The following is a 25,802-nucleotide window of genomic DNA, read 5'->3' on the forward strand; positions in this document are numbered from 1 at the left end:
CGTTATATGGACAGAAGATCTGAAAGTGGGCACATATTTGGGAATAAGCAATGACCAAAATTGCGCAGGTTAAAACTAGACAACCATTACTAAAAGTTCAAACTTGTACATGTTAAAACAAGCCTTAAAAAAAATCTTTTAACGTACGTAGGCTAAAGGAACACTCAAGTGGGCTGCAACTCAGCACAAAAATTCAGCCCCCCCCCCCAAAAAAAAGAATCTGCAGCGATTTTAAGGGAAACCCTCTGTTTTCACGGAGTGTTTGAAACGGTGATTATGTGCCACCAAAACCAATATGCACTTTCCATTGGCACAATATTTTGGATTTTGTGATCCATTTGAGTTGATGTCAATCCTTTAAAAATGGCAAAGATTCAAATTACTGTTGATCTTTCAAATGCTGCACGAGTTCGAAAAGAAAGACTCGACCGCAAAGGTTTTGCCTAGCAAATTTTATGCTGCCAGATGAAACTGGCTCTCGGGGGAGTATATACTGTATATATACAGTATATATATCTATATATATAGATATATATTACTGTATAAAGAAAAATACAATTCAAACTACAAAAAAAAGTCACCGAGACTTAACTGAGTCCGATTTTGGAGGGCTTGAGAGCAAGAGGGACGGCATTTTATGAACTCTCCGGTGCAGTTTCGTGCACCTTTTTTTGTGGTTCCGCTCAGGATAGATTTTTCATATTGCTCAGTGAAGCGACCTTTGGGGCCAGAATTAAAAAACAAAACAAAACAAAAAAAAACCCTGAGGCAAACTTCCTGTGGATTTTGAGCATGGCTTCTTGAGACTTTTTGTGGGCCAACAAAAAAGACAGACACCTACCAAAATGTAGGTTGCAAAAAGAAACGGGCTTCAGTCTTTCTTGGACAATCTTGGTTGGCCAAGTTTGTCATTGAATTGAATGCCCAAAAGGAACCCAAAAAATGTGCTTTGCACCAAAACGGCAGGCCTCACGTGTCTTTTCGGGAACCGTTTCACGAAGGCTTTTTTTTTTTTTGGTGTCCACTCATGAGAGACATGTCTGTCAAATTGGAGTGAAACAGACTTCGGGGGCTCAATTTTTGAGGTGCCCTAGTGAAGTTGTCAGTTTTGCGTACGAATGCTGAATCAATCAACGCGCACTTCCAAAACTTGGTTCAAATTTGCCAAAAACAGGCATGTTATGGAGCGTATCCACCCGAGCGTTTTTAGAGCTCATCGGGCAAAATCCTTGCGCTCCCGATGATGGATTCTGTCTTACATCAAGCCACGAGCCAACGGCAGTTCCAAACTAACGAGCGCAATCAAACTTGAAAGCGGGAAGCCCGACCGAGGGCCGTAACGGCAACTTGACCTCCTCTTTACCAAATCCCCCTCGGACTTTTTACACATCTCTCCATGTCCCCCCCTCCGGCGGCAATTACGCTAATTAAAGCCACTTTTGGAGAATTGGGTTATGGCCTGAGTGGAAAGAAAACGCCAATTACATCGAAGCGGAGCAATTAGCAAACATGCGTGGCCTCCGAGCACAACCGCAGCCACGGCCGCTGAATAGCGACTGTTGTGTAACATGAGTATTATTATTATTACTAATGTTGCCTTTCTTTCTTTCCTTTTTTCCCCCTAATCACATAAGCCAGTCGGTCATAATGGTGTCAAGATACTTCATGTTTTTTTTAACCATTATTGCTGAAGTAAAAAAAAAAGAAAAAGAATCTGGAGAAGTATTTCCCGCTGGGAATAAAGAAGCAGTTGAGTGCGTTTCAAACGGCCAGCTTGCGCAATGTTCTTTTTCTTATCCAGATTGCCGCATCTCCCCCCCCCCCCCCACTCCACTTCCTGACTGTGCCGCTGGAAAACAGGAAGCGGGACAGCAAGAATAGCTGACGCTTCGAACCAAGTTGTCAGGAGATCCTGCACTTCCATCAAGAGCAATAATCGGTGAACAAGAAGGAGAAAATCTTTCGGGAGTCGGCCTTTGACGGAGCCCTTGGGGGGGGGGGGGGGAATGTCCAAAATGAGCCTCAGATGAGCACTTGAGAACCAAAATGAGAGACTTCCTGTGTCTTTGCAGGCACGGCTTCTTTTTTGCGGGTCACGCTAAGCAAATGTTGCTTTCTCGGACACACTGGTGAAAGTTAATGTTTCAAGAAAATGGCCAAAATGAGGCTAAAATCCCCACTGCTTACCAAAATGGCGGAGTTTTTGTGGGTCTACTCTTGATAGACAAGCCGACCAAAGTTGACATCAAGATGGCAAACTGGCTGCGGGGTCTGAATTTACACGCAAAATGTAATTCTTTCATCACGGTGGAAAAAACAACTGATCAAGTTTGGCCACGAAGCTCCGCCCACACAGCAGGGCGAAGACGCAAGTGGTTTGGAATTCAGCAGAGACCATCTGTCAAGCACACGCGATCCAAATTTTGGACAAAATCTCAGAGGAGCGACTCTGGCAAGGAATCCTCGCCAATTGTCCATTTCAAACCAAAAGTAGATGGAATGTACTCGACATACGCATCTTTATTGTTGAATTAAAAAAATAAAACAGTACATTGAGCACATTCATGAGATTTCAAAACAAGTCCAGGAGGTCTGAATTCAAAGCCATCCACAAGAGACGAGAGATTACGCACTTGAGACAACATGAGGCACACGCGCCCTCTGACATCGATGTCCTAAACCGGCAGCGGGTCAGAACCGTGCCCTCAGGCGGGCCAAACCAAGCCGGCGGGATTGTTGCGCCTGTCTGGCAAAAGTTCTGGTTCATTCACATATCGATTTATTTTAAAGCTCTCATTTTGACACGAGCGCCAGAGAACTGCAAGTCTTGCGACTTGTGCGATACATGCACGTACCTGCTCGGAAGGTTCATTCCGAGGTCGCTCGCTCTCACTCTCTCGACGCGCGCGCGCGCACACACACGCACACACACGGTGGTCGACTGGTTAGCACGTCGGCAGAGGTGCGGGTTCGATTCTGGCTGCGGCCTTCCTGTGTGGAGTTTGCATGTTCTCCCGTGCCTGCGTGGGTTTTCTCCGGGTACTCCGATTTCCTCCCACATTCCAAAAACATTCACGGCAGGTTAACGGAACACTCTGGATTGTCCCGAGGTGCGAGTGTGAGCGCAGGTGGTTGTTCGTCAATGGGTGCCCTGCGATGGGCTGGCGACCAGTTTTTGGTTGCCAAGAATAAGCAATAAATTAAAAACAACAACAACAAAAAAACGCACATTTGACGGAGTTAACCAAAGAGACTTTTTTTTTTTACCTGGGCAAGTCAAACACTGTGGCATTATGGGTAAAATTGATAAGTAAAAAGGCTAAGTTGTTTGCATTTTTAGCTTACAAATATTTTGGAACAAAAATGTTGACTCTGCAGTGACGGTTCCTCATTTCTGTAATTTCGTGCAAAAATCTGACTTTGCCCCCCCCCAATGAAGTTCGGCAGTTATGTTCTAAGCGATTTGAAAGTTGCATGTGAAGTCAGCTTTTAAAGGAGAAAATAAAAGCGCTTTTTTTTAAAAGTTGTAATTTAGGTGAATAAAAATATGTTCCTGATAATGCAGTTGAAGTTCTTTCGGGGGTGTACCTAATGACAAGTTGTATCCTTTCTGAACCCTCAAAGGCTTGGCCGGCAGGGCGAGTCCTTCGACATTTTTAGGTTCCGGCGAGCACGGGAGCAAAGTGTTTGGACATGTTCACGATGGCATCCGAGCACGGGCAGCCAAATTCCGAGCGGCGAGGATCCCAAAGTCCAAAAGGCTTCCTGGTCATTTGGTCCCGATGTCTGACTTTAGTGGAAAAGACGAGTAAGGGCCTCCGCCACGTCAGTCTCACTCGGGTCCAAGGCCGCCCCGAGCGATCTGTCCGTCGCCGTGTTCGCCGCCCCACAGGCGGTAGAACTGCGTGAAGTCCACGTATGGCGGGACGCGTCCCGTCTCGTCGGGCTGCGCCGCCTGGCTCCCCCGCTGGCGGAACAGGCTGCCGTCGCCTGAGCTGGAGCTGGAGCTCTGCGTCTGCGTGTTGGTGGACTGCAGGGTGGCCGTGGGGCTCTGGCTACTGGAGAGGGGACGACGGTGGGAAGGGCGGGGGTACAGGTCGGGGTTCCGTTCGAAGGAGGCGGCGCGGTCAAGGACGCGGCAGGGCCGGCGTGGAGGAGGAGGAGGAGGAAAAATTAGGGTGAGGAAGAGGGAGTGATTGCCTCCACCTTGGATGGCCGAGATCAACGCGACGGAAAGTTACATTGCTTCCATCCATCCATCCATTTATTTACAAAAGTAGGACCACGGTGCATTGTATTTCAAATGATCTTTTCTGGTCTATTATTATCCTAAAGTTCAGTAAAAAAATGAGTTTATTTTGATGTGTTCCATTTTTATGCTTTTTTTTTTTTAAATAGCCATATTTTGGGGGGGGGGGTAAAAAAACAAAAAAACGGAGATACGCGAAAAAAGTCAGGATGTCATGAAAGGAAAGTTTGTTTTTTTAAGATAAAACAAATGGTTATATTTTCAGGGAAGATAATCCTAATGTTTAAGTAATACATTAGAACTTGTTTGGAGAAAAAAAATTGGAGTTATTAAGCAGAGTAATATGATTTTTCCCGAAAAATAAACAGGCTAGAAAACTTCACAAAAAAAAAGGAATGTTGTAATATTGTCGGAGTAAAGCACAAGCAGGAAGGAAGTGACCCACATGACCCGATTTCATGGCCTTTATAACTGCTACACTTGTCAAGAATTTTCTCAAGACTCCTGAAAACATTCCGGCTTGAGATGCCCGGAAGTCGTCACCGCCGTTTATTTACGTTTTGTTTGATGCAAAGTTGTACCAGCAGCTCGACTCGAGTCTTTCTCCGCCCGTCAAGCAAAAGAGGAGGAAATGAAAGCTCGCCACGTAAAAACAAGCAAAGCGGCGGAGGAACACCGGGAAGCAAATGGCTGACCCAAAATAAATAGAGAAAAAAAAAAGGGGGGCAGGGCTGGGGTGCGATATTACTTATCTAAATGAGCAGCAGGGGGAGGGCTCTCACACAGGAAGCCCGGAAAAATGTTGCCGCTCCAGTCAAAACAAACACCGGAGGGAATAAAAGCAGCAAAGTACAGCGCTGCCTTCACTGCCAGTTCAACTTCTTCCGTGGCCGTGCTTGGACGTCAAATCAACTCAGATCAGGAGAAAAGCAGTGGACGGACTATTTTTGTACTCTATTAAGAAAACGTCTCAAAATACCGATGAAATGGAATGTTGCCTAGCGTGATAGCTGGAGGAAAAAAAATAAGCTGAACAATTTTGAAATAGAACCAAAATGCTTTTTTCCCCCCTTGCTCAATACTGCCATGAGCGATGATTTGAATTGTTCAACCCTATTTCAAAGTCAAGGTATCGCTACGCTAGGGCTAAACCATTTTGGAAAATCACGGAAATGCGATTTTTTTTCCCCCCTCCAAGGTCTTTTCGATTCAAATGTTCTATTTTTCACCAAACAAGCAATGAATTCACCATTATGACCGACAACAGCCTAACACATGGCGGGTCTATCAGCCGCCACTTGCTCGCTCCGGATGACGCTCCACATCGCCGCAAATTGCATTGTATCACAAAAATAGTAATGATATCACAACCGCGATGACTCGTCGGGCCTTCGCTGCGGAAAGTGACAAGGGGGGGGGGGGGGGGGGTAGGGGGCGAGCGAGCGAGCTTACCCAGGCGTGGGGGTGCCCTCCTCCAGGGTGGAGGCCGCGGCGGTCCCGTTGGTCAGGGTGCTCTGCGAGGGCATAACCAGCGAGAGGGTGACGCTGGTTTTACTGGTGCTCTGGCTGTTGGAGTAGGGCACCGACACCGGGTAGATGCGGCCGCCTGCAAGCCCCAAACCAGGAGGAAAATGGTTAGAAGGGACGTCCAAAAGAACAACACATTTCGCTTGGCACAAAACGTCCAAGAGGGCCCAACTCGGCGGGGAAGTGCAAATACAAAATTACAAAATTCAACCTTGTTAAGACTTCTACCTCTGCTCCTCGGACGACACACCGTCTGGTTTTATTTTCATTGGCACTCGGATGTTGATTTCAGACTTGAGGTGCCCAAACTCGTCAGACTTTCAACGTGTCGCCATTTGTCTCCCTTATACTCGACGGGACAAACCGAGAGACACCGCCAAAATCTTTATCTTCTATTCAAAAGCAGTTCTGATCTCTAATCCATAGCAACACCGCCATCTACAGGCATATGTTTGTCAGCGCAGTGCTGCACAAAAGCTGAATTTCAGCGACAGGATTTTTTTTTTTCTTCTCCTCAATAAAAGAACGCTGACGATGAGGACTCTATCTCAACTTGAATCTCTCGAACAAGCAAAGCACCTTGCGTGGGCGTTTGGGCGCCGTCCGCCAGCGGGTAGTTGAGCGTGCGGATGAGCAGGGTCATGTCCTCGTGACGGGAGCAGAAGGTGGCCCTCTGGCGGCCCGACGTGTAGACGTCGTGGTGCAGCCGTTTGACGCGGTCCACCACAGACTGGGCGGCCGCCTCCAGCGTGCTCTGCTGCGCAAGCTCGGCCGCCACCATGGCAACGATTTCCTAGGATGGCACAGGAGCGCGGGTCACGTCGGCATGTCGGGCGGGTCATTTGGAGTTGGTCTCGTGTTGTGGCGAGTCATCCAAACTCTGGCGCCTCTGGGAATGGCAAAACTGACCCGAAAATGGCTACTCCTAAGCAAAACTGCCGATGGCCTTTTTGCATCTACTCACGATGGGCACGTCTACCAAATTTGAGGTTGTTAAAAGGAACATTTCAGAATCAGAATCATCTTTATTGCATTAAGGACTTAATTTGAAAGAAATTCCAACGGGCGCTCGCAACCTTTTTGGCCATTCTCTACTCATAGCAATGTGGCAAACATCGAAGGACGCCTTGAATGGCAAAATGAGCCCAAAGGAGCACTCTCGCTGTCTTGAGGAGACTTTTTTTTGTGGGTCCACTCATGTCTACCAAATTTGAGGTTTGCAGCCTCATCAGGAAAAAGGAGCCGCAATGGAATCGCTTCTTCTCAGTTCTTGTCATGTTTATAGGTGATGTGTCCAAATGGAATTCCGATACAGTAAACTTGCCTTGTCGTTTTGACTATAACAAGTAGAAAGTACAAACACTCCATTGGAGGATAAACATCAGCGCTGGGTCGTACCGCCATCTCCTGTGGGATCAGGAAGTCAGGCGACCACCCAGTGAGATAAGAAGCTTTCGGGTTATCAATCAGTGCCAGCTCCTCCTTCACAGGATGAGCTGCCCTTTCTAAAACCGGCGCATCCGTATGTGATTGCATTATTATTTAGTGTCAATAGTGTTGGGAAAACAGCATATGGGCGTGGAGTGAAAGCTGCAGTAGAAGACTACGCTGTGCCTGCGGGTTCCAAAAGTAAATAGGGTATGGAGGTTGAAAGTAAAGGCCAAAATGGCAGAATTTTGTGGTGTTTTTTTTTACTCCTCCCCTGGGCATGATGTCTTGAGATTTTTTGTGTGGTTGTTTTCATGACAACAAGACATACTGTATGTACCCAACTTCATGTTGCTAATCAAAACTGGCTTAGCGGGCTGAAGTTAGAAAACAAAGGCGTCAAGAGTGCAATTGATTAATTTTCTGTGTCATAAGGAAGCAAGAGAATCATTTTGAGAGGTGTGTGCGTGCAGTGTTGCCATCGACCTTATTGACGTGTTCGGGCCCGTGCGCGCACTCCAGGGCGTCGATGAGTCCTTCCGACATGAGCAGCAGAAAGCCCGTAACGCTATCCAGCGATTGGCTACCGAGTATCTCTGGCTCGGCTATGATGGGCCTCGTTTTGGCTGCGCTGGAGTCCCGCCAAAAAATAAAAATAAAAAATGTAAATGATATCATAAGTGTGCATTTGTGAAGAGAAATTATGGCATTAAAACTGACAGGAAATGATTTTCAATACTCAAAGACTCTCCTCCAAGGAGTAAATATTTTCTGTATTTAGCTTTGACAATTGAAGTTAATTTAAGGAAGTGAGATGACAATTTGGTCACTTCAATCTCACTTAAACTCAGATAAATAAAGGACAATTATTCTTTTCTGCCCCACTCTCGTGTGGAGTTCCACAGGGCTCAATTTAGGGTCCTCTGCTGCTCTCAACGCATCTGCTCCGTTTTGCACATCTAGAGGAAATCAAGCAAGACCCGGATGGATGGCATTGAATTAAAATTAAATTTCTCTGAAAAGAAGACACAGGTGATGGCGCTTGGTCCCAGCGGCCCTTGTACATCCCATCCTGTGGACTTGCTGTTGTTCAACCCAGCTTCTTTCATCTTTGGTTGGAGATTTGCCAAATTTAAAGAAGTGAGATGCCCTTTTTTTTTTTGGTCAAGTTGCCATTTTGAGATACAGTAATTTAAGGGGATAATTTGAGTGCAGTTTTCCATTTTCGGCCTAATTTCAAGACTTAAGTCAATTCCACCTACGTTCATTCAATGGAGTAAGAAAGTGAACGGTGCAAAAGCTCCCTGGGACACAAATTCTTACAAGGTACTGTAAGCACCTCAAGGGGTGCTACGGTTTTGGTTCGAAATTCCGTTCAAATAGGCTCAGCAATTAAGTCGATGATTAGGAGCATGCCTAAAATAAGCTTTGCACTGTGTTTGGTAGGTCCGTTCATCTACCTGAGCAGGTCGATATCATTGTAGTTGATTTTGACCCGGTAGTCTCCAAGCCTCCTGGTGCTGCTCTGCCCAGCGATCTGACCCGCCTGCCTCACACGGGCCGAATCCAATCCTGGGGAAAAAAAGGGCAGGCATGGAATGATTGCTGATCAATGTAAATCACTTTGATAGATCACTTGAAAATAAGCGTCTGAGACGGTTCACTGCGATGACAGTCCAAACAGATCGTATTGCTCTTTTTTTAGTCGGCTTTTAATAAGTAAATAAATGCTCGCCGTCGTCATCGCACGGCTGCGGAAGCCGGCACGGCTTGAACATGAACTCTACACTTCAATGTTGGAAAATCTCAAAGATTTGCATGCAAACAACGGCAACATTAAAAGTTAACCTCACCCAGCCCAGCAAGTCTCTGCAGCTCGTCGTCATTATCGGTGCTGTGAGGTTGGCCAAGCTGGAAAAACTGGTTCTGGCCGTCGCTGGTGGTTTTGCACAGCAGAGCCCGGTTGGTCCCTGAGAAACGTGAATTGAATTCCAGATAATTCTACACCACTAGGACAGACCAATAAACATTTTCAGAAATAGGCAGTGAACGAAAGATTGACTTGGCTGTTTAAGGTCAAACTTAAGCATGAGCCGGCAAATCAGACACGCAAATGTTTATGTCCAGTGAAGCCACCCTCAACTGAATTGTCTTTTGTTTCTTGTGTCGGTGACAAATAAACAGCTAGAAGCAACATTGTTCCTCTTATTTGGACAACTGTGCAAACAACTTCTTTTCCTTTCCTCAAGGTGATGTTATCATCTCCCGTTTCTTGTCAGTGAGAGGGAGAACAGAGGCTCAGGAGTCTTTTTTTTTTTAAAAAGTGCCTTTTTAGAAATAGCAGTGCTTTAACACATGCAAATGTATTTAAAGCATGTCGGGACATGTACAACTGTCACGGTCATATTAGATGCAGCGTCAATATAGCATTGATATCAGTATGAACCCGGCCAGAATACAACAGTCAGCAACTCACCTGATGGCCAAAGGGGGTAAAACGACACACGGGTCCGTTTCAAATCATGGACATTAAAGCGAAGAATTTTACACTGACGCTACCATCAAAGAACATTTGCAAATGTTATTTTTGTGTCCGTGGATTTTTTTTAAACACATTTGAACAAGAGACTTAAGGATTAAGGGCCATCTTTACGGATAATTAAAATAATTGTTTAAAAGAATAATGTCCATTTCATGCTCGGGTAAGGCGCAAGGCTGTTCATTTCCAGATCATTGAGCTGATGGCAAACGTGGTGCAAGCACGACACCTGCTGGTGGAAAAGTCAAACGGCGAGCTCACGGCAAAAGCTCCCCCAACTCGCGTGTTTTTTTGCGCTCGTTACGTACCAACGTTGGCGATGTAGAGTTTGTTGTTGAGGATGAGCGCCACGATAGCCATGGCTCCTCCCGACACCTCCTGCTCCAACTCCTTCAAGCGCTCCTGCACCTTCTGGAGGCCCGATTGAAAAGAAAAAAAAAAAGGGGGGGGGGGGGAAGAGGGCTCAGAATCAAGTACGTAAATCGAGTTAAGCCCATCGGAAAGCCTTTAAAAGGCAGGCCTACTCGGATGTGGAGGTGGAGATAGTGTGGTCTGATTAGTTCCTGGCTAGAGGGTTAGCCACTGCGGTGTACAGCGACGGCGTCAGCTGAGGCTCGCAGCAGACGAGCCAAGAACGTGCTTTGAAGGATTGCATTTTGCTTCCGTTAAAGTGATTTAAAAACGCACCAGCGGCTGCCTCCATCTTCCCTCGATTGAAACCACCTACGAAGGGATTTTACATCGGTCTAACAAGCGATGGAAGGCGCTATTCAATGAGCTCACAAGGCATGCAGCCGAGTGCTGTAACTGTAAGGGTTAACGTACACCAAAATAAAATAAATTGTGCGATGCACTGAACCCACAATAAGTAAGCTGCGATATAGAAAGGGATGACTAGTTCCTTGATTGTCAACGCTTTTATCGGACAGGGCAACGGCCTGTTGAAATGAAGCTCCTCCCTTCACTTCAACCTTATTCCTTTGGATGAAGTAAAGGGAGGAAAGCCAAAGCAATACTTTTATGTCAGGCAGGGTGATTTAATTTGTGTGCGTATACACACCAGTGTTATAATAATTTAAAAAAATTTCACGATCGTTTTTATCTCATTTGGAGGATTTTTTTCCCCATTCAGTTAGTTTTAATTTGTTTTTGTAGCCGTTTTTTTTAATTTGGGGGAAAATGTTAAAATTGTTCATAAATAGTTTTTATCTCATTTGGAGTGTTTTTTTCCCATTCGGTTTTAAATAGTTTTTGGAGCCACTTTTTTATTTTGGGGAAACTGCTTCATTTGATTTTTTTGTGTGGAATATTTGCAGGGTGCAAGATAAACAAACACACACAAAAAACCCCCAAAGTCACTATATATTGTGTAATAAAGTGAACTACGATTGTCAAATAACTGCCCAACCTTCCTTCTGCACAGACGTACTGTCGAGCAATATTGAAATATATTTAAAATGATCATCTTAAGCACATGCAAGATATTGATTGACAAAAAATGAAAACAAAAGACAATTAATAATTCTATCATTTTGAAAATTAATCTAAGATGTCGTTTCAGTTTGTTTTCTTTCTTTAAGCAATTTTGTTCATTAAAATGTTTATAGTTGTCGCGATTTTGTTAGCTTTCATGAACTATAATAACCTTGGTACACACACCTCGCTATGCGGTAGCATGTAGCCAGACAGGTTAGCTTTCTCTGCCAGAGCGTCGTCGATGGTGTGCAAGTAGCTTTTCTCCACCGCTTCAAATGCCTGCACAAACAACACACATTGTTTTAGCAACAGACAATCGATTAGGGATGGCTATCGACTATTTGCATCAGCTAAATAAAAGTATGTTTGACCACAATTCAATGTTTTAGCGTGATTTCATTTTCTCAGTCGCACTTTAAAAGCTTCAGACTTATAAACGCCCCACACCGAGTCGACGCGGCAAGGAAAAAGCAGCTCATTTTAGACAACGTCCTCGACAGGCTTGAAAGAATTCATTTATTGATTGAGAACTGTTCCGGCCCATTCTCGTAGTGGCAGCAGAGGAAAGGTCCAACATAGGTGTGGAGGTTTGAGTGAATAAACGCGGCGCTGGAACACCTTGATTGCCACAACAGAGACAGACACGCACAACACTACATTTCTAAGTGGAGTAATACACAACACAACTCTGAAAGCAACAAAGACCTCTTTGAATAGTGGTGCCTAAACAGCGCAGGTGGTGGCAGCCCTGAAATCAATTACGAATCGGGTCACTCTCCCTTGCACTGACTGGTCGGCTGAGTTCGGGACGAGGGCCACCAATCGGGAAGGAGCAAGGGGAGAGCTCCCGCACACAGATTAACAAACAATGGCCACAAAAGATTGTGGGAATTTACAACATGAAACTTCCACACTGAAATTGCCGTGCCGCCGCCCGCGTAGGTGCTGCTGTTTTATTTCGTATCCGGGTTATAAATTTCCTACCCATGTACGTGGTATCACACCGACCTGCGTGAGGATCCTGCGGATATCGGTGTCCGTGTGGTCGGCACTGAGCTGCTCCAGCAGGAGTTCGGCCGTAAGACACTGCGAAGCGAAGCTGGCCACTCGGCTGCCGTCGTAGCCGTTGAAGACGCCGTAGAGGGAGCAGCCATCCTCACTCCTGGAAAGAAGAGCGCAAGATGTATTTGGAGCACTTTGGGCTGACAGTGTTGCTTGAAAGAGGCTTCAGTTTACTTTCAGCACAATTTCCCCCCCACCTGGATCTACAATACAATCCTGATTCTCTTACCTGAAGCGAAGGTGTGTGTCCTCATTGGGGTGGCTCTGCGTGCCTTTCCCATCGGGGCCATACACGCAGTTGGGTGCGGTGCCAACGCCGCAGAGTTGGCACAGAGGGAGGTCGTCGGTCCAACTCTGATGCTACAAAAGAAGTCAGCATCCCATTGAGATATCCTCCTATTAAGACCCTCTTGTGTAGCCTAAATAAGGAACCAAAACTTGTATTTATGTTCTCATCTTCTCAGTTATTTTGTGTATCAAGTCAGACGCATTGCAGCTTTTAAACAATGCCGTATAAAGAATTTTATCATGCTTTTTTTCACCATTAATCGTCTGGGAGTGGAGCTTGTATGTTAGCCACACAGCTAGCTAGCGCAAGCGAACGTCACAGAAGTACACACAAACACACGAAAATGTGCAAAAGAAAAAGAAAACCAACCAAGACGGGTATTAAAAGTATATTTCAATCCAAGGCAGTAACCTTTGAGTTTTATACGCCAAAAACGTGGAGGAGGGACGAAGTTTGTACTTACACTCTGCATCAAATTCCTCCGTTGAGCCGCCATGTTGGAAGTGGGCCGGTTGCGTTCAGGTACAGCTCACGATGCCTGTTTGCAGAGTCACCACCGGGATTTTTCAAAGAATATTTAACATTGAGTCAGCACTAAGATGAGTAATTAAAAAAACTGTTTAAACATATTGATGAGTGTTTTAGAATTCGTCTCGTTATGTTTTACTACGATGCATGAATAATCGGCGATGAGAAATGATAAATTCCGATAGCTCTTAAAGGTTAAACCAGCAGAGCAAGTTGGGTGGGTGTTTTATATATAAAAATGCGATTTCACACGCAGACGCTATTTCTCGTATTTATTCATTATTTTACTGTAGTGTCACGAAATTTGCGATTTGAAATAAGGCAAATAGTTTTTTTTTAAAAATACACAATAATAAACGGCACTTCTGGGTTGAGTCGGCATTTTTGGCTAGTTATGCCATAGCATGGATAGAGTGAGAATTGTAATACCTCTGCCGCTCTAATAAAAATAATCAATGTAACTTTTTATATAAAGGCAAGTCTCAGAATCCTAGAGAGATTGGTACATTTCTTCCAAATAAATTGAAAACTGATGCGCAGTAGTGTTGAAGCTTCATGTAATACAGAGGTGTCAAACATACGGCCCGCGGGCCGGAATCGGCCCCCAAGGAGGTTCGGTCCGGCCCGCGGGATAATTTAAAAATGAAAAAAATGCATTAAAGACAGAATGAATGTTTTAAATAAAATGCAATTCCTGGATTATCCGCTAGGGGGCACACTGTTTTGATCACAGTAGAAGAAAACATTGTTTTGATCGGGGATCACCGAGATAGACCCAACGCAGCAAATGATATGAAAGCGCCAATCAATGCTTCTTGAGACCAAAACAAAGGAAAGAGATGAGATTTTGGTGATTCATAGCTCAGTATGGTATCATGTTAATGGTTCGGCCCACTTGACATCTACCGAGTCCGTATGTGGCCCACAATGTGAAATGAGTTTGACACCCCTGATGTAATACATACGACAATAATAATAACAAAAAGATATCACACACCAGCTTTTCTTCTGCTTTTATTCTCGTCGGCTGGAAGCAACAACATCCAAAACATACATGTATACCTATTCAAATAGAGAACTCTTCTTGTTTTAACATATTCGACAGGCAACATCACGCATGTCTACGTCTACACACTTGCACGGTATAAAGTAAACATAGGTATGTGCATATACTGTACTTTGAAAGCTTGGTCACGTATTTTTACTCTCATTATTATCCCAAAATAAAAATATCTCCTCGCGCAACAGAAAACTTTGAGGCATACAGATCACCAAAAACATAGTTAATATTCCTTCTTTTGTCTTTTTATTTTCCTGGTACCGGAACACCCTCAAGTAAAGAATCATTTGAAACACTCATATACCGAACCGTTTATGTACACTATTTATATATTTAGTTTAAAATGCAGCAATGCAGTTTCATACTTAGGCTGTTTACGTTTAAGTCAGTGGGTGTTGAGTGAGTTAAGTAAGGTGTAAAATTACTGAGCTTGCAGTGAAATAAAAGGTGAAACAGCAGAAAAAGTAATTGATCAAGTCAATCCAATGGCAATCATTGTCAATTTGAATCTGGACCACTCGAGACTCCATCGGACCTTAAATGACGAGCAAAAAGGACTCAATTGTCTTTCAAACTAATTTGCCATGCGAACACATTTTTCATTGCATTTTTTCAAAGCCCCATATGATCTGAAAAAGAACTGGATTCAATTTCGAATCAAACTGATGTGTGAACACAAGCTGGTTGAAATATGCCAAGTTTAAAATGTCTTCATTGGATTGACTTGAGGCCCAGTCAGTACTGAAATGGAACAGGGGGGAAAAATGTAAGATCCTCCTAACCAGGATTGATTTAAGGCGTGCTTACACCTGAAATGGATCAGAAAATATACCATGATCCTCTTTTTAAAACCAGTTTGCAATGTGAACACAAACAAAACCCAGATTAACTTTACCGTGTACTTCTACTGGACTGAATTGATGCCCCATCAGACCTTAAATGACTCACAAAAAAAAAAAAAGCACAGCCTTTTGAACCGGTTCGCAATGTGAACACAAACTGATCCAGATACTCTTACTTTCTAAATCCCAATCAAATGAAAACCTACCAGTGATTGTTTTGGACTTCAAAGTTCCTACTGTACTTTATTTAAACTGAAAGTGAGTAAGAGAAGACCTCCTGCTCTCTCCATCAAAGTGATCCTATTTCCCGTCTACCTCTGCAATCCCCTCAGTAGTCCTGACGCTGGTAGCCGGCGGTGCCGTCAAAAACGCTGTCTGCGGCCTGCCTTCCGCCTCCTCCTCCTCCCCCTCCGCCCGGTGGGCTCTCCAGGTCGTCTCCACCGAAGGAGGTGTAGGGTCCACTGCCGGCCGCCGCATCCTGGCTGGGGTCCGTGTACTCCTGCGAGAATAGGGCCGAGTCGGACCCCAGCTTGTAGCGTTGGAAGCCCAGGAAGGCCTGCGTCGCCTTGGGGAAGCCGAGTGTTGATCGGGGAAGTTCGATGGAAGAGACGATGCAAAGCAGAAGCGAGAGAAGAAGATGGAGGTGTGTTAGAAATAGAGAAGAGCGCAAACATTGATTAGTTGGCTGGAAAAGCACGCAAAGTTGATTACAGTAGTTGTTAGTCAGCGGCAGCAGGTAAGTTACTCCACAGAAGCTTTTTGACCAGCTCAGCATCGCCAGCCTAGCCGGCGCAGGAACGCGTGATGCATTATCGAACAGCTGCAGCACCGCAGTGCATAAAATTCTTCTGATTCTTTTAGTCCACAGGAGACCCAAGCACAGCTCTGTCAATCAATCAAATACACTGCCAAAAACGTTTTGGTTGAACTTTCTCAATTTTATTTCGGCAAGTGGTTACACGAAAAAAAAAAAGGGAAAAATCATCTGGATCCAGATTATTCCATTATTCCAGTACCTAAACTTGTTTTTTTTTTAAGTATATTGATGTTGTTATTGTTATTATATTATTATGACTTCAAGATGGCGCCGCGAGAGTGGCGATGTAGTCTGTGTCATGTCATCAATGTATCGGCTTCTCAGTTATTCATGATGAGCGCCGAAGAAATCGGCCCCGCACATGCTAGTTGTACTTCATAGAAATCATGTGAAGACCACAAGATTGAATAAGAGATGTGTCCCAATACTTTTGTCCATTCAATGCATTCACTAATACCAAATAGAAGCATGTCTTTTGGAAGAAGAAGGAAAAAAAGTGTCATTCCCATCCAACATTTCAACGCAGTAAAATCACGGAAGGGAAATCTTCACACGGTGGTTTTATTGCGAGCCAAAATCTGATGTTTTAAACTTTGGGAAATGGCAGAAATGATCGCGGATTCCAAAAAGAGCAGCGGTCAGACAAGCGGCTGGGGAGGCTGAGGTGGGAACAGCTTGGTATATTCCTCTTCAAAGGACACGTTCTTAAACTTCTCCATGGAGAACAGAGCCTGGGCGCCCTGTCGGAACAACACGCACATCACACGCTGACCGAGATCGACCACTCGCGATCGGGCAACGCAGTGGAGCGTTTTTCAAAAACTCTTTTCACCTTTTCACCAACACAAAACACGACACACATGGCGAATGCTCATCTGCACTGTAAAGTGTGCACTTGGAGAACGCTTCTTTGATTGGCTGGTTCGCGTCCGGTTGAAGGAGTCAAATGACTGTGGGAGACGTCAGATTTCCCCTACACATATGGAGCTTTATGGTCGGAAATATTGAACACGTTTAACGTGCCACTACGGTAATAAAAAATAAATAAACAAATAAAAAAGCAAATTGAAGCACGGGAGCGTACCCAAGTGAAGATGGAGAAGAAAGAGAAGGTGATGGCGGCTCGGGCGGCGTCCCCGCGCTCCCTCAGCGGGTCGTCCTGCTGGTCGGTCGCCTGCCACTGATTGGTCAGGAAGCAGAAGCCAACGAACCACATGAAGGACCAGAAGGCTGCAAACAGGAAGTGACATGGCCAGTGAGCAGAAAGTGTCACAAATATGCGCATGACCAGCGTGTTTGCCGCCTGATCGGGCAACGGAAAATTTGACAGGACACATGAAGGCTTGAAAGCAAAAAAAAAAAAAATAATGTTTCCACCTGCAGGTTTGACTGTCACAAGGCTGCTTTAACATTTTGGCAAATCACTCAAATTTCGGTCCGGTGTACTTGCTGCATAAATGGGCTGCGGTAAACATGCGAAAGAATCAAAGGGTATTTCACATAATGACATGCTATCACAGCATGCATCGGTGGGCCAAAGACATGGAGAGGTTTTAAAAATGCGTTTTCAACTGAAAGACTGACTGCACATCAGGCTGTTCTCCCATGTCGACAAGCTCGCATTAGTCGGTTGGCCACCCGAAGTAGTCTATGCCAAAACGGGCTGCGGTACAAACTCAAAAGGAAAAAAATAAAATGAAATAAAGGTTTTCGTCGGTAAGACTGTCACAAGACTGCTTTGAGACGTCAGCCTGATCATAATAGTCAGTAGGTTGCCTAGACGGGCTGCAGTCAAAATCAAAAGGAAACATATGAAGTGGAGTAAAAATATGTTTTTTTTTGTGCATTTCAAACAACCGCATCGCCTTGAAAGTCCGCTTAGATTTACGCTAACAAACAGTGCAAAAGGCCACCGCGAGGCTAACAAAGGGCGCGGGTGTTCTCGGCGCCTCCGCTGCCTAAAGGGACCGCGTACCTGACACGCCGGTGTCGGCCAGCACCGCCTTCTTGCGGTCTTTGACGCTGCTGATCTGCGGGAAGTAGACGTCCAGGGCCAGGAAGGCCACGCAGCACAGGAAGGCCATGGAGCCCATGAAGACGCCGTAGTTGCAAGCGTTCTGGTTCTGGTTGAAAATGCAGTACTCCTGCACCTCGTTGGGTCTGTTTATGTAGCCCTCGTTGGCGATGCAGCCGAAGATGACGATGGAGAAGAGCTGCAGTGAGAGGGGGGGGTGGGGGGGGGGATTCTTACTATGGTAACGCCCTCGAGGGCAAGAAGCACCGACTCACATCTTTGATAAAAACCTCCATGTGGGGATAGATACAGTACTGGTTGGGTGGTTGCGTTAATTAGCTTTGGTGCTAAACTATGGAGGCAAGTCACATGGCTGGCAAAAACGGATTCAAAGTAGGGCTCTAAATCAGGATTAGGGTTTCCGATGAAGGTTTGAAGCCAGGCTTAATTCAATGTTCAAATTAGGGATTTGCATTGGTGTTCAGAATTTCAATTTTGGATTTTGAGATATGTTTGGGTTCCAAAGTAGGTCAAGGTTTTCAAATTAGGTTTTTAGACTAGGGTTTGGCTTCCACACTAGGTTTAGTGTTTCAAGCTAGCGCCTAGGTTCGAACTAAGGTTAGGGCCTCAAATGGATGTCGATTCCACTTGTTTTGTTTTTTTAAAAGATCAAAACCAGTACGAGTGTGCACTCTCAGTATTCACTGATACCGAGTTAAGGTCTTAAACAATGCCTGTTTCAAAATAAGGAGTCAATCCAGCGTTAGGGCTTCAAAATAGGGTTTCCAGACAAAGGTTAGGGTTCCAAATGAATGTTTCAAACCAGTGTCAGTTTCCCTCCACTACCCAAAATATTTAGGGAGTCAAATGAAGATTTCAAGCCAGGATTAAAGTTTCAAACAAGGCTTACAGTTTGAAAAGTAGAACTTCAAAGCAGTTGTTAGGGCTTCAAAGTAGGGTTCCAAAACAGGGTTTGGGTTAGGGAGGCGAAAGAGTATCTGCGTGAAGGGCACGCAGGAACCGTGAGGTTTCCCACGTTGCCTTCCTCACTCGCTGACATTTACCTGCAACCTTTTTCATTAAGGGGTGATGAAGACGAGGCGATGAAGGCGATTGGATGAAGGGCGGCGGCGCTATTTTTAGAGCGCCGCCGGCATCATCTGCGCACGTCATCTCCCTCGAAAACCTTACCTTGGCATCAAACCCGAACTGTCTGAAACTGTCATTTGAAAACATAGCCCTTGTTGAAAATTCTAATCTTGCCTCAAGTCTCACCCCCCCGTTTGAAACCACAACTCTCATTTTGAAACCAGGCTGAAAACCTTCATTTGGAACCCTAACCAAACTTTGAAACACGAATTTGAAATCCTAACCTTAAACCTCATTTAAAAACCGTACCATTGCTTGAAACCCTAATGTGAATCCTTAACTCCAAAACTGCCGTTGGAGCCTTGAGTGTTGTTTGAAGCCCTAACGCAGGCTTGATACACTAACGCTGACAACCTGCGTGGAAATGTACACAGTTAACATGACGCCAAACAAAAACCCAACCTCATCACTGAGCGTTGGAACTAAAGCAAGCCGACACATTCCTGGTTTGCGCTAAGCCGAGCATGTGATGTGTTAGTCGAGGCTGGCGCGCTCATGTTGGGCCTTCCCTTCCTTGGTGCTGTAACAAAAAAATAAATAAATAAAATCACAAGACTCCAAGCAGGGATGAAAGGAAGTCCTGTGTAGGACCACATGAGGGCCTTCAGTCTTGTGATCACCAGGAGAGATGGCCGTGTATATACACTGTATGTGTTCTTTGAAACCCTACCCTTGTCTTGAAAGCCTATTTTGAAGCCCTAACATGAAACCCTAACTGTTGCTCGAAACCTTAAGACTTGACCAGCTCCTTTGATGGCCTAACTCGGGATTGAAACCCTACTTTGAAGGTTCGGTTTGAAAAGATAACTTGAAACCCTGATCAAGGATGGAAACCTCAATTTGAATCAAGTGCCCTGATGTCTAACCTCGTCGTGAAACCAAACAACCCGGGCTCGAAATCCAAGGTCTAAACTTTGATTGAAGCCTTAATTTCAAAACCTAATCCTGTGTTGAAACCCCAATTCCAACCTCAAATTGAATCCCCAAACTTTGATTGACACCCTAATACTGATTTGAAACCCTAACCCAGATTTCAAACCCTAACCTTGTCTGCAAAATCCAAATTCGAAACCCTAATCCTTTCTTAAAAATACAAAGGAAAAAAAAAACTCAGAACCATAACCTTGGCTTGAAACCCTCATTTCTAACGCCAATTGAAACCCGATTTTCAAATCATTCAAACCCTAATTTGCAACCCGAACCCCATCCTGAAACCCCACTTTGAAGGGCGAACCTAGGTTTACATCTGTGTCTGCCGGCGTGGGATTTATCCACCAACGGCGACGCCTGCGCTCGTGCCGCACTTCACATTCGAGTGGCGTGTTCCGACGTGAGCACACAACGGACTCGCACGGATATGCCGTGACAGCTTTGGTGTGAGAATGTGACGACCTGACAAAAAAAAAACAAACAAAAAAAAAACGGGACGGCGCCGAGCAGAGCTGCCGTGGCCACACAATGCGAGATTACACACAATGCCTGATCGGGCTCAAATTGTCAACACCACGAGGAACTCAACGGTATGAAACGAACCTTTGCCCAGCGAAACTACATTGAAAACCCTAACCCTAAAATCAGAATGTAGGCTGGAAGCCTGACCTTGAAACTGCAACTTTAAACTCTGATCCTGTCTTGAAACCCGAATTTGAGACTCCAACCCTGGCTTGATCCCTTAATTTGAACCTCAAACACTGTCTTGCAGCCCTAATTTGAAACCCTAGCCCTTGCTGAAACCCAAATTAAAAACCCGAACTGTCTTGCGACCCGAATTTGAGATGCTAACCCTTGTTGATACTAACGTTTGAAACCGTCACGTGACCCCCTACCACTTTCCTTGGACCCTAATTTGAAACCCTAATCTATGTTGAAACCACAGCAATGGTTTGAACACCAACTCTAGCTTCCATCCATCCATTTTCCGAACCGCTTGATCCTCACTAGGGTCGCGGGGGGTGCTGGAGCCTATCCCAGCCGTCTTCGGGCAGTAGGCGGGGACACCCTGAATTGGTTGCCAGCCAATCGCAGGGCACACAGAGACGAACAACCATTCATGCCCACACTCACACCTAGGGACAATTTAGAGCGTCCAATCAGCCTGCCATGCATGTTTTTGGAATGTGGGAGGAAACCGGAGCACCCGGAGAAAACCCACGCAGGCCCGGGGAGAACATGCAAACTCCACACAGGGAGGCCGGAGCTGGAATTGAACCCGGTACCTCTGCACTGTGAAGCCGACGTGCTAACCACTGGACTACCGGGCCGCCCCCAACTCTAGCTTGAAACCCTAATTTGAAACATTAACCCTTGTGGAAAATGTAACATATAGCAGAATGGGAACCTCAACTTGAAGCCGAACACTGTCTTGAAACCCCAACTCGATGGAAAGGCTTACTTCTGTATCTACTTCTTTGGAGTTAAAAATAAATCAACAAACAAATAAATAAATAAGCAAATCTGAGGGAAGCTCAAAAAAGTAAATTCCGAGTTTCAACAGGCCACATGACGCAGCGAGCGACAAAACACACTCGGTGCTCCCTACAAACATACAAATGGCATCGCGTGGCTAAATTCTGACATACGAGCGCGAACAAACGTTAGCACGCAGATGACAGAATGTTGCACTGTTTGCTTTTGTGTTGCTAAGCGTGCGAGCAGTCGCTTGCCTTAATGCGAACCCTTTTCAACTATGTGTGCAATGATAGTCATTTGAAATCGAGGATGAGCAACAAGAAAGTTAGCATAGCAAAAAAAAAAAAAAAAGACAATATTGGAGAAAAAACATGACATATTTTTCAAGATAAAAATATTAAATAAAAATTAAAGTTGTAAACAATACTACAAGAAAAATACAAATATTGTGAATAATGCTACAATATTAGACAAAAACGACAAGAAAATGTACCCCAAAAAACATCTTTGTGGAAAAAAATACAGAAATATTAGGAAAAAAATATTCAAATCGTTTTCACCAAATATTTTAAAATAATACAAATTATTAGATGAGAAAATATCAGAATGCGAGACAAAAGATACACAACTATTAAATACAAATTGTATTAGTTGACGTCACCGAAAGGTTGACAAATAATGTGACAAAAACAAACAAAACAAACAAACAAACAAACAAAAGTACAAAAATCGTAAATGAAAATACACAAATATTTTTTTTTAACTGTGGAGGGAAATATCACCAACAATAGAACATATTGTTTTGTGGTTTTTGTTATTGTAAAGTGTCCTTGGGTGTCTTGAAAGGCGCTTATAAATTAAATGTATTATTATTATATATTATTATTATTAGCCATAACATGATACATCCCCAAAATAATTGTATAAAATAAATATCAGCCAAAAAAAATACACACATATTTCATATGTAAAAATAATCAGGCCCAAAGAAAACTGTTTACTTCCTCTGCTAGGCGCTGCTGTTTTGGCTTGCAATGAGTGTGACGTTAGAGGAAATAATCCATTTTAGACTGAAAGGGACAAGGGCAATCGAAAAGCACAGAACTCAGAAACACAACACAAATCCACATCACACTCATAATCCTTCACACTTCACCGAGCAGTCACATGACTCCTCACCAACTCAGCTTTTTTTTTTGTTTTCCTCCCAGTGTTGACTCAGAAAACACACAGAACCCGACGTGGAGACAAGAAAAGTTGCCACAAACGTGTGTCAAGAATGCTGGTCATATTGCTTGACTACATCCTGTGATGATCTAAGGACAAAATCACAAATGCCATTTCGTCAAAAACATAATCGACATGGTCACATGAGAGCCAAGACTGCAGGGCCCATACCACTTTTTCTTCCGGGACAGGGGGAAGAAGTTTCATCGTGACTTCAATGGCAACAAGGAAGAACAAATCTACGTTTCTATGTCAAAATAAAATCGACATGCTGTAATTATATCCAATATTAAAAGTTGCATGCATGACAAGTCTGTCTTTACAAAGAATTAAATTCTGGGGATAGGAGAAAATAAGAAAATGAATGAAGTGACATTGTCAGCGAGCAGCCTGCCTCCCGCTTTGTGGAAAATTATGTAAAATTAAAAAGGCAGAGTGTCATTTTGAACCTTGGGATGGGGAAACAATTCTATCATGATGCTAAACTTAAAAAAAAAAAAGAAATGTATTTGTTCATTCACAAGCAACTTCCTGGTTCATGGAATGGGATGAACCATTTTGTGTGGTGACAGGAATCGTTCCGTAATTAATTGAGAAGCTATATATTTGTGTTTTGTCCATACAACAATTAGCTAGCCAGCTACTTCATGGTTAGAGTGCTGCTGAAGTTGAGAATGAGGAGAGAGGAGCGTTGGCGCAGAGCGCCGATGCGTATTTGTAACCGAGAGTCGCCGCTTGGAATTGAAATGGATTTCCATGGGACAGGAGAAGTGAACCAATCTCTTTTTTCGTCAACGGATGCTACAGCTTCCTGTTGACTTTGAAACTTAGCTTGTAGCCGACGTGTGCACATTAGGGGTCTCGGTTCCTTAATGTGGGCTAACAGGCTGATCCAGGCCTGAATCATGACATAAAACTATCGGTCTTAGTGTGTCAGATTCAGAGACAGGGGGCCACGGTTTCAGATGTTCGCAAGCTGGTTATTTCCTGGTTCAGAGAATGCCAAAACAACGGGACGTGCAATGTTTCTCACAAGACAAGGCTACGTTCACAATCCCCATTATCTGTTATTCCTTGCAAAACCTCACCGTATCGCTGATCGTCACATATGAAAATATATTGTTTCGGCACCACCTTGTGACATCCTGCAGTCAGCGAACTATGTCAAAGTGAGGGGAGGAGTTTCATTTCATCAGTCCACAGCGCTGTCTAATAGAAAAGAGTACTTTACTGCCACCTTGTGGCATCCGTAGGCACATCGTCCACCAAAGTTTACGTCCTGCATTTAGTAAAACTACAACAGATAAAATATTTACGACTAAGCCCCGTAGAGGCTTCACCTGGACTCTCCTATTCTGCCATGTTTGTTTACTGCTGCCCTTCACTGTGCACATTTACAATGACCACTTCTGGGGAGAAACGACAATTTAGAGGCAATATTTTCCTGTTGAGACGTTTCATAAATTGAAATTTTCGTATGAAGAGACGTTCGTAAGTAGAAGTACCACTGTACCACCAAACAGTTCTCACAATCTAGCGACAAAATATCCTTTTCTCATTGGAATCAATCACAAAGAGAGCATTTTATGGTGAAGCCCGAGTAGGCAGCCTTCGGCAAGTGCTCTTCAAGAGCCGTGCTTTTTTGTTCTTTTTTGTTGTTTTTGTCTTTTTGTTTTGTCACATGTTGTTTGTTGTTTCATCGTGTGGAACTGATATGGACTGTTTTCAGCGTTTTTTGGCCACGACATTCGTCAAAGGAGAAGTATCTGTGCTTGGTGGTTGCGCCTTCTCGGCAGCACGCCTGTACCAGCACAGATTCCGATTGGGAGGAATGTCGGCGCCATTGACTGTCGGTGCTGGACAGACCTGGGGCGCTTGTGTTTTTTGCGCCTGTAATGGGGAGCATTTTTCACAACCCCGTTTTGTTCAGTGGAGATGTCGGCGCTGTTGGACATTCAGCGTTGGTGCGGCTGGATGGATGGCTGCTGAAGTTGAGGATGAGGAGGGAGGTGCGTTGGCGCAGAGCGCCGATGCGTATTTGGAACCGAGAGTCGCCGCTTGGAGTTGAAATGGATTTCCATGGGACAGGAGAAGTGAACCAATCTCTTTTTTCGTCAATGAATGCTACAGCTTCTTGTTGACTTTGAAACTTAGCTTGTAGCCGACGTGTGCACATTTTGAGCATGACGTCTCTGATCCACTGGTTAAAAGGACACTTTGATTCTCTCCTCTTTCATCTCAAACTGCTTCAAACAACAAAGCGTGTGACGGAAAAGTGCTTAGGACTGCACGGCTGTCCGTGTTTTATGCTATGTGTTGCGTTTATTATTTTACTTTATGTTAACTGTTTTGTTAAGCGCTTTGTTACAGCTGCCGCTGTTGTGAAAGCGTTATATAAATCAGCATGTATTGTATTGTATTGTATCTGTTGGTTTGGAACGGAACTCACCCACGACACAATGCGGAGTATCGTCTGAGGCTGCTGGAAGAAGGTGACCGGGTCGAAGGCTCCTCCGGCTTTCCCGGCTCCGTACGCCTGCATCCCCTCCATGGCGCCCCCGCCCCCGCCGCCTGGTTTGGTCCTTTCCTCCTCGGGCTCGCTGCTGGATCAAGCCCCGGAAAAATCCGCCGAACTTGTGTCCTCGCGCTTTTTTTCCTTGTTATTGTTAAAATTATTTATTACTATGATGATACGGACTAGATTTCGCCTCCAAAAACCCCTGCGTTGGGCGAGAGGTGCGCGTGATGGACGTCTTCCTCTTCACAAATCGCGTGAACGCGCTAGCCGGTGTCACGCCCGGGACGCGCAAATCGGACACGCGCACGTCCTCACATGAAGTCACGCGCTCGCTTACGCACGTCACTGCTCGTAATTGCCTCAAGGTTATTATTATTATAATTAACAAAGAAAACGTTTTAGAATGTTTACCACATATATCAACATATACTAAGATAACAAGGCTAAATTATTCCCAATTACTCTAAATTAGCCTTTTCTTGGGAAGAGGTCAGCTATTTTTAATTTATTTTTTGCACAGGTAACGCTCGTGTCGGTAGGCTGTTTTAGCGCTCTCTGGTGGTCCCCGGTAACATCGTCCAAAGGGAGTTATCCCTATGTGTGCATAAACCGTCAGTGACTAATAGTAAACAAACGTCATAATTGTCACATTAATGTCCAGAAGATCA

General features: G+C 44.5%; 2 protein-coding genes across 4 annotated transcripts; both read right to left on the minus strand.

Moving 5' to 3' along the window:
- Window positions 1-2,500: 2,500 nt before the first annotated feature.
- Window positions 2,501-13,072, minus strand: tab1 (TGF-beta activated kinase 1/MAP3K7 binding protein 1). Of its 2 annotated transcripts, none has more exons than XM_086120768.1 (11): window positions 13,034-13,072; window positions 12,511-12,641; window positions 12,228-12,381; window positions 11,403-11,498; window positions 10,052-10,154; window positions 9,058-9,174; window positions 8,665-8,776; window positions 7,691-7,835; window positions 6,356-6,569; window positions 5,702-5,855; window positions 2,501-4,055 (listed from the first exon to the last, which is right to left on the minus strand). In XM_086120768.1, exons 1-11 carry the CDS (start codon window positions 13,064-13,066, stop codon window positions 3,833-3,835), a joined length of 1,482 nt encoding a protein of 493 aa, XP_085976894.1. In that variant the 5' UTR covers window positions 13,067-13,072; the 3' UTR covers window positions 2,501-3,832. The 2 variants fall into 2 exon arrangements, with proteins under 2 accessions (XP_085976894.1, XP_085976893.1); XM_086120767.1 differs by having other exon boundaries at window positions 2,501-4,058.
- A 1,022-nt stretch (window positions 13,073-14,094) lies between these two features.
- syngr1b (synaptogyrin 1b) lies at window positions 14,095-25,305 on the minus strand. 2 transcript variants are annotated; one of them, XM_086120850.1, is made up of 4 exons: window positions 25,066-25,305; window positions 17,793-18,030; window positions 16,902-17,047; window positions 14,095-15,565 (listed from the first exon to the last, which is right to left on the minus strand). In XM_086120850.1, exons 1-4 carry the CDS (start codon window positions 25,165-25,167, stop codon window positions 15,329-15,331), a joined length of 723 nt encoding a protein of 240 aa, XP_085976976.1. In that variant the 5' UTR covers window positions 25,168-25,305; the 3' UTR covers window positions 14,095-15,328. The 2 variants fall into 2 exon arrangements, with proteins under 2 accessions (XP_085976976.1, XP_085976977.1); XM_086120851.1 differs by lacking the exon at window positions 14,095-15,565 and adding an exon at window positions 15,918-16,557.
- Window positions 25,306-25,802: the final 497 nt, after the last annotated feature.

This window comes from Hippocampus guttulatus, chromosome 9, assembly GCF_054856545.1.
Source record: "Hippocampus guttulatus isolate MCC_2025c chromosome 9, RoL_Hgut_1.0, whole genome shotgun sequence".
Classification (NCBI taxonomy): domain Eukaryota; kingdom Metazoa; phylum Chordata; class Actinopteri; order Syngnathiformes; family Syngnathidae; genus Hippocampus; species Hippocampus guttulatus.